Consider the following 14,689-nt stretch of genomic DNA (forward strand, 5'->3'; position numbering starts at 1 on the left):
GAGAAAAATGGATTCAGATCTTTATGTGTTACAGACATAATGTTTTACAAGTGTCATAATTTTTAGTTCGTTGATTGTGTCCGGTGTAGCTTCGTAACAAGATATGTCTCGCTAAGGCTTTATACTAGAACTACTTCACTCGGAAAATCGTAGCAAAAGAATTCAAACACTTTTCTTCCAATGACACCAACATAAATTCCTTAAATTTACTCTGTTAGCTATCGTGGTTGGAAAATCGGCAAAATCGTCGTTTGCTCCGTGCGCAAACAGATTGCGAATGAAAGAAAAGTATAGAGTTGTTGTAATTTTGAGGATTTTTGATACTTTACCACAGTGAAAGACATAATATGAAAGTTGTAAACATATGATTATAATGGTGCATGCGATATAACCATAGAGGTAATTCTAAGACTAGAAGGTCCCGAAATAACGTGCTCAACTTTTTGGCTCAGCTCTGTTACTCTCTTCGGTCCCAAGCGAGGTCCCAAACTAATCGATGCACCCCTCGAAACATAGGAAAATCCACTAACCCTTCATTTTATCCGTCAAACTTTAATAGTGAATCAAAACAAACATTGTGTAGTAGTAGAATTTCTACTAGAATGGGGTACGTTAATCGTTTGCTTGGGACCAATAGGCTAGTCAAGTAGTGAGCCAATTTAAAATCGTTAGTTTCGTATTGATTGTTGATATACCTTGATTGATTCCAAGTAACATTGCAAGTTTAAAGTTTTATATGTTTCTTCAAGACCAAATTATGCCCTGCAAGACTATGATAAAACCAAAAGTATTACTTGGGATGAGTATATATGATCTTTCCCGGTGCGATTTGGGTTTTCCCGCATTGTCCCGGCAAATTCGAATTCCCGGTTTTGCCGGACTTTCCAGTTTTCCCAGTTGAATGGACACCATGACCATTTGACCAATACAATACATTTACCATATAATAGACAGTGTTGTCGATTATAGAATGTTTTGTATTTTATGATTATTTCATTGTCGTTTTTTTTTAATTTGTTTTCGGTCGATCTTGTTTTTCGTGCTGAGCATCCCGGCGGCGTCGACTGGGATTGGACCCAGGTCTGCTGGGGTGAGAGGTAATCATGCTTACCACTACACCACCGACACCGCTAACTAACCGATTTGGTATGATGTCTTATTTTAGAATGCTTGTGGAATAAAACCTTGTTTTGAAATTATTCAGTTACCGCAATGTTTTGTAAAATATCAAATGAATACCAATATAACACAACATGATCTTGTAGCTTTTAGACAATAAAACCTAAAATAATTATTGGATGGGTATTATAAGACCATTTAAATAACAAATTATGGTAAAAGCGTTGATTATCTGTCAGTTATATTAATTATTTAAATATTTGTAGAACATTTTTCAGGAATAATTTTTAGAACTTTACTTAACTTACTTCACTTTTCAAAATGCGGCCTAATGACCTTCGGCCTATTTGAACAACTCCAATACAACTAAGTCATGAAAATAGGCACTAATGATGACTTTGCAGAAGAGTGTTCAACCATAGAGGTAACTCTAAGACTAGCATGTCCGGAAGAAACGTGCTCAACTTTTTGGCTCAGCTCTTGTACCATAGAGGTAACTCTAAGACCACTGGGTCCCGAAGAAAATCATTATTATTTTTGACTCACTCAGTACCAGAACAACGGTCCCAAGCAGTCCCAAGCTATTTCACTCACCCCTGCATGTTCTGCATGAATCCACACACCCCTGATGTTATCTGTCAAACTTTCATAGCGAATCAAAACAAACATAGTGAAGTAATAGAATTTCAACTAGAATAGGGTACGTTAATCGTTTGCTTGGGACCAATAGGCTACTAAAGTGGTGAGCCAATTTAAAATCGTTAGTTTCGTATTGATTGTTGCTTGTACTATCTGCGGTCCCAAGCTAATCGATGCACCCCTCGAAACATAGGAAAATCCACCAGTCCCTCATTTTATCTGCCAAACTTTCATAGCGATTAGAATGGGATAGGTCAATCAATTTGCTTGGGACCAATAGGCTAGTCAAGTAGTGAGCCAATTTAAAATCGTTAGTTTCCACCGGTTGGTTCAACTGCCAGGGTTCAAATTTTCTTTAAACTTTCATTCGTTAATTTTGACTCAATCAAACAAATATGAATAATTGAATTGTGCTTTTAATTTTTTTTTGCTCAACATTTTTTTCGTTACATTTGGAAAACTTTTTCTTTGCTCGATAACTGCTATCAACAAGTCTTGATATCTTTCTTCTGTTTTTGTAATGATCCTATTATAATCTAGCATCAACATTAGTAACGTAAAACAACATACAAGAAAAGATAAATGCTAAATTATTTTTTATTTGCGTCATCATTACTTGTTTCACATGTCAATTGATCACATTTTGAAATAATTCCGCTTCCCCGACTCCTCCAGCATAGTCACCAGTGAATCAAGAGTCTCCTCTCCGGTCGGAATAATTTCCTCCGGTGGTAGCACAAAGCCAGTGTAACCACCCGCAGGACGCAGCTCGTACGTGTAGGCCAATCGGACACCTTGAGCTCCGTAGGCCCATTCACTGCTGCTTCCGCTAGCCGGATAAATTGCATCGTAGATGTTTCCATACCGGTACACGGTTCCGTAACGCTTCGCCAGGGATGTAATGGTAGCATTTGCAATCTCGTTCAGATCGTCATGGTTCGGTGCGTGTTCACCTGTATGTCCGTAGGGAAACAGAAGGAGCTGAGAGTATGAGTGGAACGCGATGTAGGCCTGGATTTTCCCGTTCAGGGATTTGATGTATTCGGATAACGATTTCGTTTCTACTTCCGAAAATGGTTTAGGTCCGGCGAATGATTCTGCATAGCATCGTCGACTAGCTCCAGCCACTGCCCAGAAGAAATCCCAGTTGCGATTAGGATCTGCTCCAAAACAGCCGCCGGGATACGGAGTCCTCGTTTTGCGCCAGTAACGGTTTCTATTGTGACTGTAAACATAACCATCTGGATTCACACTTGGAAAAATATACCAATCGTAGTTTTCTGCAATATTTCTCACGCTGGCGTCTTCACTAGTCAACAGTGCGTTCAAAATGTAGGTAACGGTAGCTGGAGAAATCCACTCACGAGCATGGATTCCTCCTTCGATGAAAATTCCAGGATTTCCCGATTTGTACGATACTTTGACTCCTTTTATGGATCGACCCTCGTAAGAGCGCCCCCCTTGAATCACTTCAACCTGCTTATAGTCCGATGCAAGTTTGTCCAACCATCCATGAATCTCCTCCAAATTATGATACTCCGTCCAATCGAAAACTCCTTTCAACCGTTTCGACAGCATCCGGTTCCGCTCATCGTCGATGGATTGCTGCACATTCGAATTGATTATCCGGCCACAGAACTTCTCATTTTCCATGGTTTCTGCAAAATCAGCCAACTTATGAGGGGGCACAATAACGGTGAACTTATCACCAACTTTATGTCCATTTTCGAGGAATATGTAAGCGTCACTGTTGAGTTGAATTTCGTTCATCGTATCCAACTGTTGTTTGGTTTTGGCAGTCACTTGATACACTCGGTAATTGTCATATCGAGCCACTTCTTCACCCAGTACAATTTGAACGCCGACCAGTATTGTCGTCAGAAAACACGCTTTCTTCAGGAGATCCATTCTTGAGAACAGTTCCCGCTAAACTGCACCTTGTTTAGTAGTTGGATCTCAATTTATATGCATATTACTTCTTGCAGATCCCGGATGGTACCGGCGATGGGCACATCTGATGAACCTCATTGATATGTGAAGCCACGGGTACCTACAAAGGGCGAGTATGGAATCGGTAATGAGGTTCGAAGCTACGCGCACAGTTATTCCATTCATACGGTAAGACGGGGCTCCCTGGGGATATTTGTCGGCAGGTGGTCGTGTTTCAGGAAAATTAGCATATCAAGTTTCACTTTAGAGTTGTGTTATTTACTAAATCATTATGCAACGTTGTGCTTATAGTGGACCGAGGGCTCTGTCATTGACCTTGGAGCGCAGCAAATATCTGTTTGGGTTGAGGGTGCGGCTGTGCCATTAGTGTAGCCAATCAATTCAATTGTTTGTGATTGTGTCATTCTAAGAAAGTGATGGAATCTTAAATATGCAAGAATTTTTTTGTAGTTGAATGGTGCTAAACGATTAGAACTGTGACTTCTTAATGAATAGCTGTAAATAGCGAAAGATCACTTTTTCGTAATACTTGCAGAAAGATATTTTACTTCACAAAAGATTAGATTTGTCGTTTGGTGGAAATATTCATTGGATATACCTACGAATGTTTCAACTTACAACAATGGTTTCTTTAATTTAAAATTCGTCCATATCTTTAAAAGTTTTTTTCTATAGTTCCGATCGAGACAGAAATCGACTGCGATCCGATCTATATGTTAGTTCCCGTACCTGCAGCAACAAAAATTTTCAATACAGAAAGTTAGTCTAGTCTTTGTTCTGTAACCTGTTTGCCTTGTCTGTTATGATTTGTTTTTGTTTTGGTCACATCACATTGTGATCTTGACATTTTTACCTAGGGGGCTAGGTTTTTGATAAGTCTTTAGTGGAAATGACACTGATGAAGACTGCACATTGTAGTCGAAATACGTATCTGTCATGGATACCTAAATTATTTAAGTGGAATTAAATGGAAGATAACCCTTTTTTGCTGTTTTATTATGTTGGTTCAAATCAAATTCCCGGTTTCTCTCGGTTGTGTATGATTTCCAGTTAGTTCCTGGTTTTCCCGGTTCAGTGGCAACCCTGTATTAAGGGCTGAACACAATGACAGCGGCATAGCGGCATGCGCAATGTTCCAAAGTATGGGAATACGTTTGACAACCCACAATGAGCACGCAGCGGCAAACGCGGCGTTGTACTAAAACGCACTTTTTTCCAATATTTTGAAAAAGCGCGGCATGGCATTGCGGAATCAAAACATTGAAATTTTCAACTTAAAGAAAATGGATCTCGTGGAAGATGTTTCCGAAGAAGAATTGTTAAACTGTTTTTTTTTTATCGGAGTGGTAAAAAAATATCCTGCTTTATCCACCAAAGGTGATAAGTCTTACCAAAACTCCCTTAAAAGGATAGTCTTTGGTTGGCTGTCAGCAATGAGACAAAAATTTCAAGTAAGTTTTGATGCCATCATTCTGGTTAATTATATACAATTTTCATCGAGGGTTTTATCATATATAAAAATGATTTCTATTGCCCGGCATATATTTTTTTCTAATTACAGTTGAAGAAGCTAAAAAAAGTGGAAAAACCTAAGAGACCGCTATTTGAAGGAACTGCGGAGAGTGGAGCAGACGGCGACATCCGGTGCAGGTCGCTCGCAGGTTTATGTCCCAAAATGGTACTTCCCAACTAACAATTTTCACAATGTAAACGCTTTACTCATTTCATTTATACAGCATCAAGCTGTATTCAAACGTTATACGATATGAAGAAACCTTTACTCAACCTCTATACAAGTAAATCTGGCGAACTTAGTCAGCTACTTATGGCTGTTGGGAGGGTTGGGGCAAGCTCTTATTGCATATTCATTAACGCTTCTATACAGCTGTTATCCTGCTGTTTAGTTGTGTGTGAACTTGAAAGGCGCTTATTCAACCTTTTCCCGGTTATCCAATAATCACTACACAGCTTTCTCTTGAAGCCGGGTTAAATATTGTTTACGCTTTTTTATGAAGGAATTAATTGAGTTTATTTTGCTGTGAATCAAATTAATCGAAATAGTTACAAATCATCACCAAATTATTTACCCTGCACCGGAACCTGGAATTGAACTCGAGACGACCTCATTGGCAAACCTTGACACTACCAACTGTGCTACGCCAACACTTTGAACTGATGTAAACAAATATACATGCCCTTCTACAACCAAATCGCTGAGTAGAGGCTTTATAATAGTGCACATGAATCACTTTTCTCGACTAGTTACTTCAGCTTTGTAAAAGAGCAGAGTAAAAGCTGTGAAACTGCACACGTCTAAAAATAAACCTAGTTGACTATGAAAATGCTTCAGAAGTTGCTCTAACACAGTTTATAAGCTGAGTACAGGTTGTTTAGTTGTTGAAAAAGCACTTTTGATGTTTATGTTATTCAGCAGTGGTTGGTTGTTTATTGACTGATGTTATTCAGTGCGACTGACAAATTGAATAATGGTTGTGAGAAAGTTGAGTAAACGCTTTCCAAAACTATTTTGCTAGCTTTTGCTTGTAGCTGTATCTACAGCTTCTTTTCAGCTACTTTACAGTACAACGCTGGAAAATTTGGCTTACAAAGCTGAAAATGTTAGTTGGGTTGTACCAACAGTTGTACCACGAGCTGTCTTTTTTATCAACCCAATGTTAACGGAGAAGGTAAGTTGAATATGCTCGTATTTATATTTAAAAGCATTCTTAATGCATTCTTATTTACTATTCCAGCACCACCAGCAACTATCGAGCACAGCATCATTCGAACGTTGACGAGATTTCGAGCAACCAACAACCGATTCGAATGTCCAGGGCTTCGGCGAGGTAGAAGAACTAGGTGACATTGAGAACATCGACGATGTCACTACACCATTGACTACATCGGCAAACCGCAAAAGAAAGTCTGACGCAATGGATTCCAAATTGCACGAGATTTTGGGCATAGTTGGAGACGTTGCTACGACAATTCAACAAGAGAAATCAAACCGCCACAAGGAATTTTGTAATTATCTTGGTCAACGTATGCCCGCTTTGCCCATTAAAGTGGCCCGAGATTTGGAGGTGGAATTTGCAGCTAGAGTAAATGAGATGCTTGATATTCATACTGATGAATAAACGATAAACGAACAATTTGTATATCCATCGAATAAAATGTTAATCACCTTAATCAGATTGAGCATGTTTTCAAATAATATGTAACATGGGAAAATTACAGTTTTGGGCCAATTTCATAACCTATTTATGTGTACACTGGATATTCTAGGTCCTCCAAATCATCCTTAATTCAATCCAGATGATCAACCAGATCAACCTTGGCTGATATGTATGGCAATCAATCAGGCTCAAGTGGGTTCACAGAATCTATTTGCATCGTTTACGACCGTACTATATTGATAGCAGTTGGGCATGCCCAATCAGGTTCATGGAATCTATTTGTACCAGCCATGGTTGATCTAATTGATCATCTGGCATGAACACCAGGATGAGTAGGGACACCTAGAATTTTATTTCTTGTATACTTTAAAGTTTTTCGACTTTTCCTGAGGTTTGCTTGTTTTCTTAGAAGTTATCAGCCTGAAGTTTATTAATATTTTCTATTGATCTAAGATTTTTTTTTGAAAATTACTGATCTTTTGGAATAATCTAAGAATTTATCTGAACTTTGCTAATATTCTAGGAAGTTTTAAGAATTTGTTGTTTATGATATTCTCTGAAGATTCCGGATTTTTTTTAATATTTTCAGATATTTTCTGAAGCTCTCTGAATTTTCCTTAAGTTCGCTGCTTTTCTATGAAGTCCTTAGAATTTTACTAAAGTTCGCTGATCTTTTCTGATGGTCTTAAGCTTGCTTATCTTCTCAAAAGTTCCCACAGTTTACCTGACGCATCGTGGTCTTGTGGAAGGTTGCTGAATTTCTTTGAAATTTTCAGAACTTTCCTGCGGTACAGTTAGCTTCTCTGAAAATCTCATATGTTTCCTGAAGTTTGCTGGTCGTCTCTGAAGTTTTCAGGATTTTCATCAAGTTTGGTGATCTCCCCTTTGGCGATTTTTTTATGAATTTAGCAGGTTTTCTCTGAAGTTCTATAAATTTTCTGAAGTTATTTGATCCTCTCTGAAAATTGATGAATTTTTCTGAAGTTTACAGTTTTTTTATTGAAGTTCTCTGAATTATCATCAAGTATGCCGAGCATCTCAGAAGTTAGCTGGATTTAAAAAAGGTTTGTGATATTCTTTCTAAAGTTTTCTGATCTCTGAACTGCCGGTAATCGCAAGTCAGTCCCATCTGCATTTTTTTCAATTTTGAGTTAACATCATTATTCAGTTTATCTTTCAATGTGGTTTAAGATGTGCTATTGAAAAAAGGTGGTATGTTCAAGAAAAATGGAAAACAATACCAAGTCAAATTGTCCCACAGCGAAAAGTAACCGCAGGTCAGTCCCATTAGAAAAAAAATATGTAAGAAATGTTAGACAACACATCGCATCATGAGATTTGTCTCAAGACAGATTTTTTCCACTTTGCCGAGGGTATCTGGAACATGTCCGGATGTGGCCAATATAGTTCTTACGATACTCAGTTTGACCGCCAATGAATAGGGCTTTTGATCTAATTTCCGTCCTACCAAGCACAACCCATGTTTTACCTCGCTTTTTTGAACGGGAAAAAGGAATATTTCTGTCAATGATGACTTCTAAATTTATTCTCCTTTCCATACGTACCGCTGGATTTGATAAAGAGTCACAAATTGATGAGATATTGTTTAAAATCTAATACTGCTTCTTGGTTCTAAATTCGTCCTACGAGTTTCAATTCCGTCCAAACGCATTGAAACCACTCCGGTGGCATCAAAGTAATTCAATAACACTTTGCTTGAGGCCAATTGTTTGGTTCTTTTGGTTCGATTATGTCAGTTATTGACAGCTGATGTAAACATTAGGAGTTTCAGCTTCGTTTATGCGTTTGGTATCGTTGCGGTAGGTGAAAATTTATAAAGTGCGTGGAGTTTTAGTGTTTCGGTGTATTTCAGTTGTTTTTCTATCGCTCGATGTAATGAATGTGCATGAAAGCGAATTCACGGTGGCCTCAAGAATCAATGACCGTGAGCGGATGGTAACGTATGAACCAAGCTTAAAATCACTATGACATCAACGCCACCATTACTACTGACGGCAGCTTTAAGAACCAATGGCCGTGCCAGAGGATTGATTGAAACGCCATTAGATTTTCTTCATCCTACGGATAAACGTAGAAAAAGGGGATTCGCTAGGAACGCTTCAATTGTTTTGAGAACAATGAGCGTAAATATTCATAAAATGCACTCTAATAGGATTTATGTTGTAGCTGCTAATGAACTAACGCATCGGAACAAACCTATTATTGATTTGTGTACGGTGGAATCATTGATATTATTGATCTTTTCTGATCGATAGAACGGAAATGGGCGATTACGACGAAGTAGCGCTCTACCCTATGGCTTTGAATTCTCATGTGATTTGATGTATCGCTTAATGGATTTTGATTTAAAAAGGATTTACCACTTCCCCGGAGATATCCGGAACATGTCCGGGTGTGGCCCACATGGTGCTGGTCACTCATCATGACTCCTATTGATCTTATTTTAGAATTCTCATGTGCATTGATTTATCGCATGGTGGGTTTGGCACATTTATGAAAAGCTGTAGTCTAATGAAGACACATACTCACCGGAATATGTTCCGGCCATTGCTCTGGAACCAGCGGAACAAATCCATAAATCAATAACGTTCTATGGGACCATGGTATCTTTCTACTGTTCAATACTGTGCTAAACTAATGCAACATCGTCATGGAATTGTGACTGACTTGCGGTTATTTTTCTCATTGACGTTAAATGTAATCGCAAGTCAGTCCCACTCAGATTTTGGTCATAAAATAAAAATTTCACGATATTTTTCCAATATTTTTGGGTAAACATAGATGCATTCAACCACATTGTTCATCTATTTTTAAATTAATCACTCCAAAATAAGTGTCGAATCAGAAAACTTGAAAAATCTTTGAACGCCATTTTCTCATTTCTAGATTTTTACAGATGGGACTGACTTGCGATTATGGGCAGTGAAGTCCTAAAAGTTCACCTGAAGCTTGCGGATATTTTCTGAAATTCTCAGAATTTAACTGAAATTCAATGTTCTTTCGAATAATTTCAGAATTTAACTGATATATGATATTCTCTGAAAAGCTCTTCAAATTTCCTCAAAGTATTCTTTTCGCCTTTGAAGTACTAAGAATTTCCCTGAATTTGATGTTCTTTCCTGAAATTATCAGATTTTTTCTGAAGTTTGCTGATCTCAGAGTTTTTAAAGCTGTACTGATCTTTTTTATTGATCTAAGAATATTCCTGAGGTTTGGTGACCTTCGTTAATCTTCTTTGAATTTTCCTCAAATTTTTTACGATGTTCTCTGAAGTTTGTTGAATTTCTCTGTGCTTAGCACTTTAACAAAACATGATGATCTTTCAAGATTTTTATTTTTTTCTTATTATTTCATCATTATAAATCCTTGATTTTTAATCTCAGTTAGATTAAGTTTGCTTCAAGATTTGCTGTTCTTTCCTGAAGTAAGTTCTCAGAATTTTAAAAACTGTTTGATCTTTTCTAATGACCTAAGAGTTTTCCTGAAGTTTTCCTGAGTCTCGGAAAATGCTTAGCTGAATTAGCATTTCCTTTGTTTGCTGAGATCTCAGTGAATTTTTTTTGCCGAGATTTGCACAGCCGAGCTCGGTAGGAAAAACTAAGTGTGTGTGTATTATAATATATATCTATATTAGAAAAAAAATCATGCTATAATTGAAAATTTAAAATTTTCGCTGCTATTTTGATAAATTGTAATAAAATTCATTAAATTTTTAATATTTAGTTTCCATGAAACAGAAACCACATTGATATATGTTATTGGAGTTTTGTTTTTATTGCATTATCAGAATATCAAATATACTCAATTGAATACTCGTTTTGTCAATTTGTTATCAGTAGGTTAAAAAACTTTATTTAATCAAGTTTTCAATTTGATCTCACTGGTGGCAGGAATTGTTTTTCATTTGATATCTAAGGAAGAATTTTATGCTGTAGGTTTTGATATTTTAACCGTTAAAACTACCGAAATGACAGCAATTTAAGTAATAATTATTAGCAGCATTACAACAATCAAAACCTGAAAGCTATTTGTCTGACAGAACTCAACGGACTGTTTTTAATGATTCTGTTTCCAGTCCCGTGGGGAATACCCTTGGAGTGCCCCAGGGAAGTGTATTAGGGCCCCTGTTATTTATTATGTATATTAATGACTTGCGACGTGTTTTACGATTTTGCGACATTAATCTTTTTGCAGATGACGGATTTCACGCCAACTCGTCTTCGGAGTTGGCAGCACCCTCTCAGAACCTTATGAAACTTTGTGGGTGTGGAGACTTAGCAATTTTAAGCAACTTTGAGTACTTATTTTTTTCAAAATTTATCTCGCCTAACATTTGATAAGGGTCAAAGTTTTTTGTCGATTTTTTTTTTCAAATCGATATAGCTTAAAAATGACAAGCCCTACAAAATAGTGATGTATGGCGAACTTTTAGCAAATAATCTGAAATTTTTTTAAAAAAATTAAAAAAATTAAAAAATTGGTTTCTACACTCTAAAAAAATATATTTAAAAATTAAAAGTCATTTTCCCAAAAATGGTACCCCTCAGATTTGCTTGATATTTTTTCTCATGAAAGGCAATATAATTACCTAACTTTTTTTCATACATCGCAAAGTGGGCGCTTTTAAGGAAAAAAAGTTGTTCGAACAACAACTTTTTCATGTTAATTTTTTTTTAGCGTGTTTCACTCAAAGTCGAATAGTAATACGCGCACAACCTTATTAAAATCCGTTGAAACTTAATGAGCATAAAGATTTTGACCTTTTGATAATCTGGGCGTGCTTAAAACAAAAATCTAGCCTAACATTTGAAAGGGCCTAATACAGAGGATTTTCCTGCATTTCGAATGGTGTTTTAATAAATGAAAACTCTAGTGTTTTTGTTTAGTGCATAATTTATTTTCCTATAATTCTCCATACATAATTTGAGTTTTTCATTGATTATTAGTCTATCGGAAACAGAGTGAAATTTTTCGGAGTTTCCTTTGAATGTGAAAATCGCTTAGTAGAAATTATGTTTTGAGAAATAGGTACAAAACAATGAAATTTTTGTGTACCAGGTATAGTTTTTACATGACTGAACAGCTCCTTGAGTTCATCGGACATCTTTGTGTATTGATCATTTGATATGAAGCAGAAGTTCAATTTTGTTATGCTTGTATCTGTTTGTTTAACTGCCCAGTCATACAGTTCTTGTGGAGTTGTGATTGTGTTTCCATAATCTCGAGCAAGACTTGCTCTCTTTGCCATTCGTTTGAGAGTTCCTCCAATCGCGTCACATGGGCCTTTCCCATGAGACGTTGCGAAGAAGTGCCATTCTGCTTCCAATCCATACTTGGACTTGAAGTTGCACAAACTGGCAAAATTCTTTTTATTTTTGTAATGAGCCGCTGCTCCATCTGACATGAAAGTAATTTTTGTGAAACTAATAGATTGTTTAATGAAATCTAACAATTTTGATATAAATAATTGAACTGCTATTGTATCATGGGTCAATACTTCTGAATACGAAGAGCATTAAGTCATAACTTTTTGGATTAGCTGCATTATCAAAGTTACCTCCATTATCAAAGACATCCCCGTTTACGGTACATCGAAGCCGCATCTGAATTTTCCCCATGTTTGTGGAGCACGAGCTGCATAAACCGCATATCGTACAGTCGTGAAAATTTGATAGATTGTTCTCCGAGGTTGGCCTACCAATCGATCAAATTTGTACGATAAGCGGTTCATCCAGCTCGTGCTCTAAAAAAAGTTGAAAATGAAGTTGTATCTTCGATGTACAATCCTTAAACCACACAGTTGAAACAGTTAAAGTTATTATTATTTACCTAATGTATCATCAAATTCCTGATGTTCTGATTGCTGATGACTTGTTGGTGGTTGCGGCTCTTCAAACTTCCGAGCATGGCTTGATTCTTTTCCATCCGATCGCCTCTTTTTCGGGAGAGGTGTCCTATTGTGCACTAAAATTCCACGACACGATTCACAAATACGCATTGTTACATCCAATTGATGATCAAAGCCCATGAATGTATTTTCTCTATGAGACTTGATGATAAATTACGTAAATTATTGCGGCTGCAATTGGGATTGTTTATGTTGGCACTACATTGCACCCTTTTAATAATCAATTCAGCAGATTTTTCCATTGTTGTATATATAAACACTTTTTCGTTTCAACAACTATGCAGCACTACACTTTCAACAACTATGCACTACAGCAACTATGAGCATTGTTGTGATATCACCAAACTTAAATATTAGATTATGTCGGTAGAAACAGACTGCGGTGCTTTAAGTTTATACCTTATATCTCTCATGTGACTACCTGCGTTGTTATATAACTGCTATATAGCAGGTAACTTAACGATTATTTTAGGCATGCCTTAAATAATCGTTAAGTTACCTGCGCTATTATATGTATTCACTTGAGAGATGAGGTATAAACATATATGCATATTGCTTACTAATGGACACACCTAATACATAAAAATAAATGAATGATTATTTTTCTAATTAAATTAATCACAAATACATGAATTGAAATCTTTTCATGAATAAAACATACTAAGTGATTTTTACTTAGTTTACCTGTTGATTTGGAACAATTTGAGGGTGGTTTTATAGAAGTTGGATAGAGTGTATGCATATATTATAATACAATCCATCACAGGAAAGTGCAAACCATGCTGAGATGGCTGTTCCTCATTAGAACGTTTTGTTCTGAACTCTTATTGGACGATTTGCAGGTAACTTCTCTGTACCCTTTTCAAATGTTAGGCTAGATTTCGCCCAGATTATCGAAAAGTATACCCATAAAGTTTAATCGAATTTTAATAAGGTTGTGCGCGTATTACTATTCGACTTTGAGTGAAACACGCTAAAAAAAAATTAACATGAAAAAGTTGTTGTTCGAACAACTTTTTTTCCTTAAAAGCGCCCACTTTGCGATGTATGAAGAAAAGTTAGGTAATTATATTGCCTTTCATGAGAAAAAATATCAAGCAAATCTGAGGGGTACTATTTTTGGGAAAATGACTTTTAATTTTTAAATATATTTTTTTAGAGTGTAGAAACCGATTTTTTATTTTATTTAAAAAATTTTATAAAATTTCAGATTATTTGCTAAAAGTTCGCCATACATCACTTTTTTGTAGGGCTTGTCATTTTTAAGCTATATCGATTTGAAAAAAAAATTGACAAAAAACTTTGACCCTTATCAAATGTTAGGCGAGATAAATTTTGAAAAAAATAAGTACGCAAAGTTGCTTAAAATTGCTAAGTCTCCACACCCACAAAGTTCCATAAGGTTCTGAGAGGGTGCTGCCAACCACTGGATGAGTTGGCGTGAAATCCGTCAGATGATACTGTGTTATTCATTGCAGCTAAGGATTTAGATGATGCCGTTTTACACTTGAATGAAGATTTGCGTTCTCTAAGTAGATGGTTGAAGTATAAGCAGATGAAATTGAATACAAGTAAAACTAAATCTATGGTAATTTCGCGGAATCGAGTAAATGAGAACGTCTCTGTTGTAATTGATGATGAGACTATTGATCGCGTTCGGGAGATTAAATATCTTGGCGTGATTATTGATGACACACTTAAGTTCAACTCTCACATTGACAATGTCATCAAGAAAATTGCCAAGAAGTATGGAATTCTATGTTGACTGAAAAACGATTTAACTATTGCCAGTAAAATACAGCTATACAAATCAATCATCTCTCCTCATCTTGACTTTTGCCCTTCCATTTTATTTCTGGCCAATGCAACACAAATA

The 14,689-nt window shown here is 36.5% G+C and overlaps 1 protein-coding gene across 1 annotated transcript; it reads right to left on the reverse strand.

Annotated features, from left to right (window-relative positions):
- Positions 1-2,394: 2,394 nt before the first annotated feature.
- Positions 2,395-3,687, reverse strand: LOC135709093 (zinc carboxypeptidase A 1-like). Its single transcript, XM_065231290.1, has one exon. It carries the CDS (start codon positions 3,664-3,666, stop codon positions 2,395-2,397), a length of 1,272 nt encoding a protein of 423 aa, XP_065087362.1. The 5' UTR covers positions 3,667-3,687.
- Between the last annotated feature and the right edge of the window lie 11,002 nt (positions 3,688-14,689).

Source organism: Ochlerotatus camptorhynchus, unplaced genomic scaffold (genome assembly GCF_037179485.1).
Source record: "Ochlerotatus camptorhynchus isolate MF236.1 unplaced genomic scaffold, CSIRO-AGI_Acam_v1.1 ptg000349l, whole genome shotgun sequence".
Lineage (NCBI taxonomy): Eukaryota > Metazoa > Arthropoda > Insecta > Diptera > Culicidae > Ochlerotatus > Ochlerotatus camptorhynchus.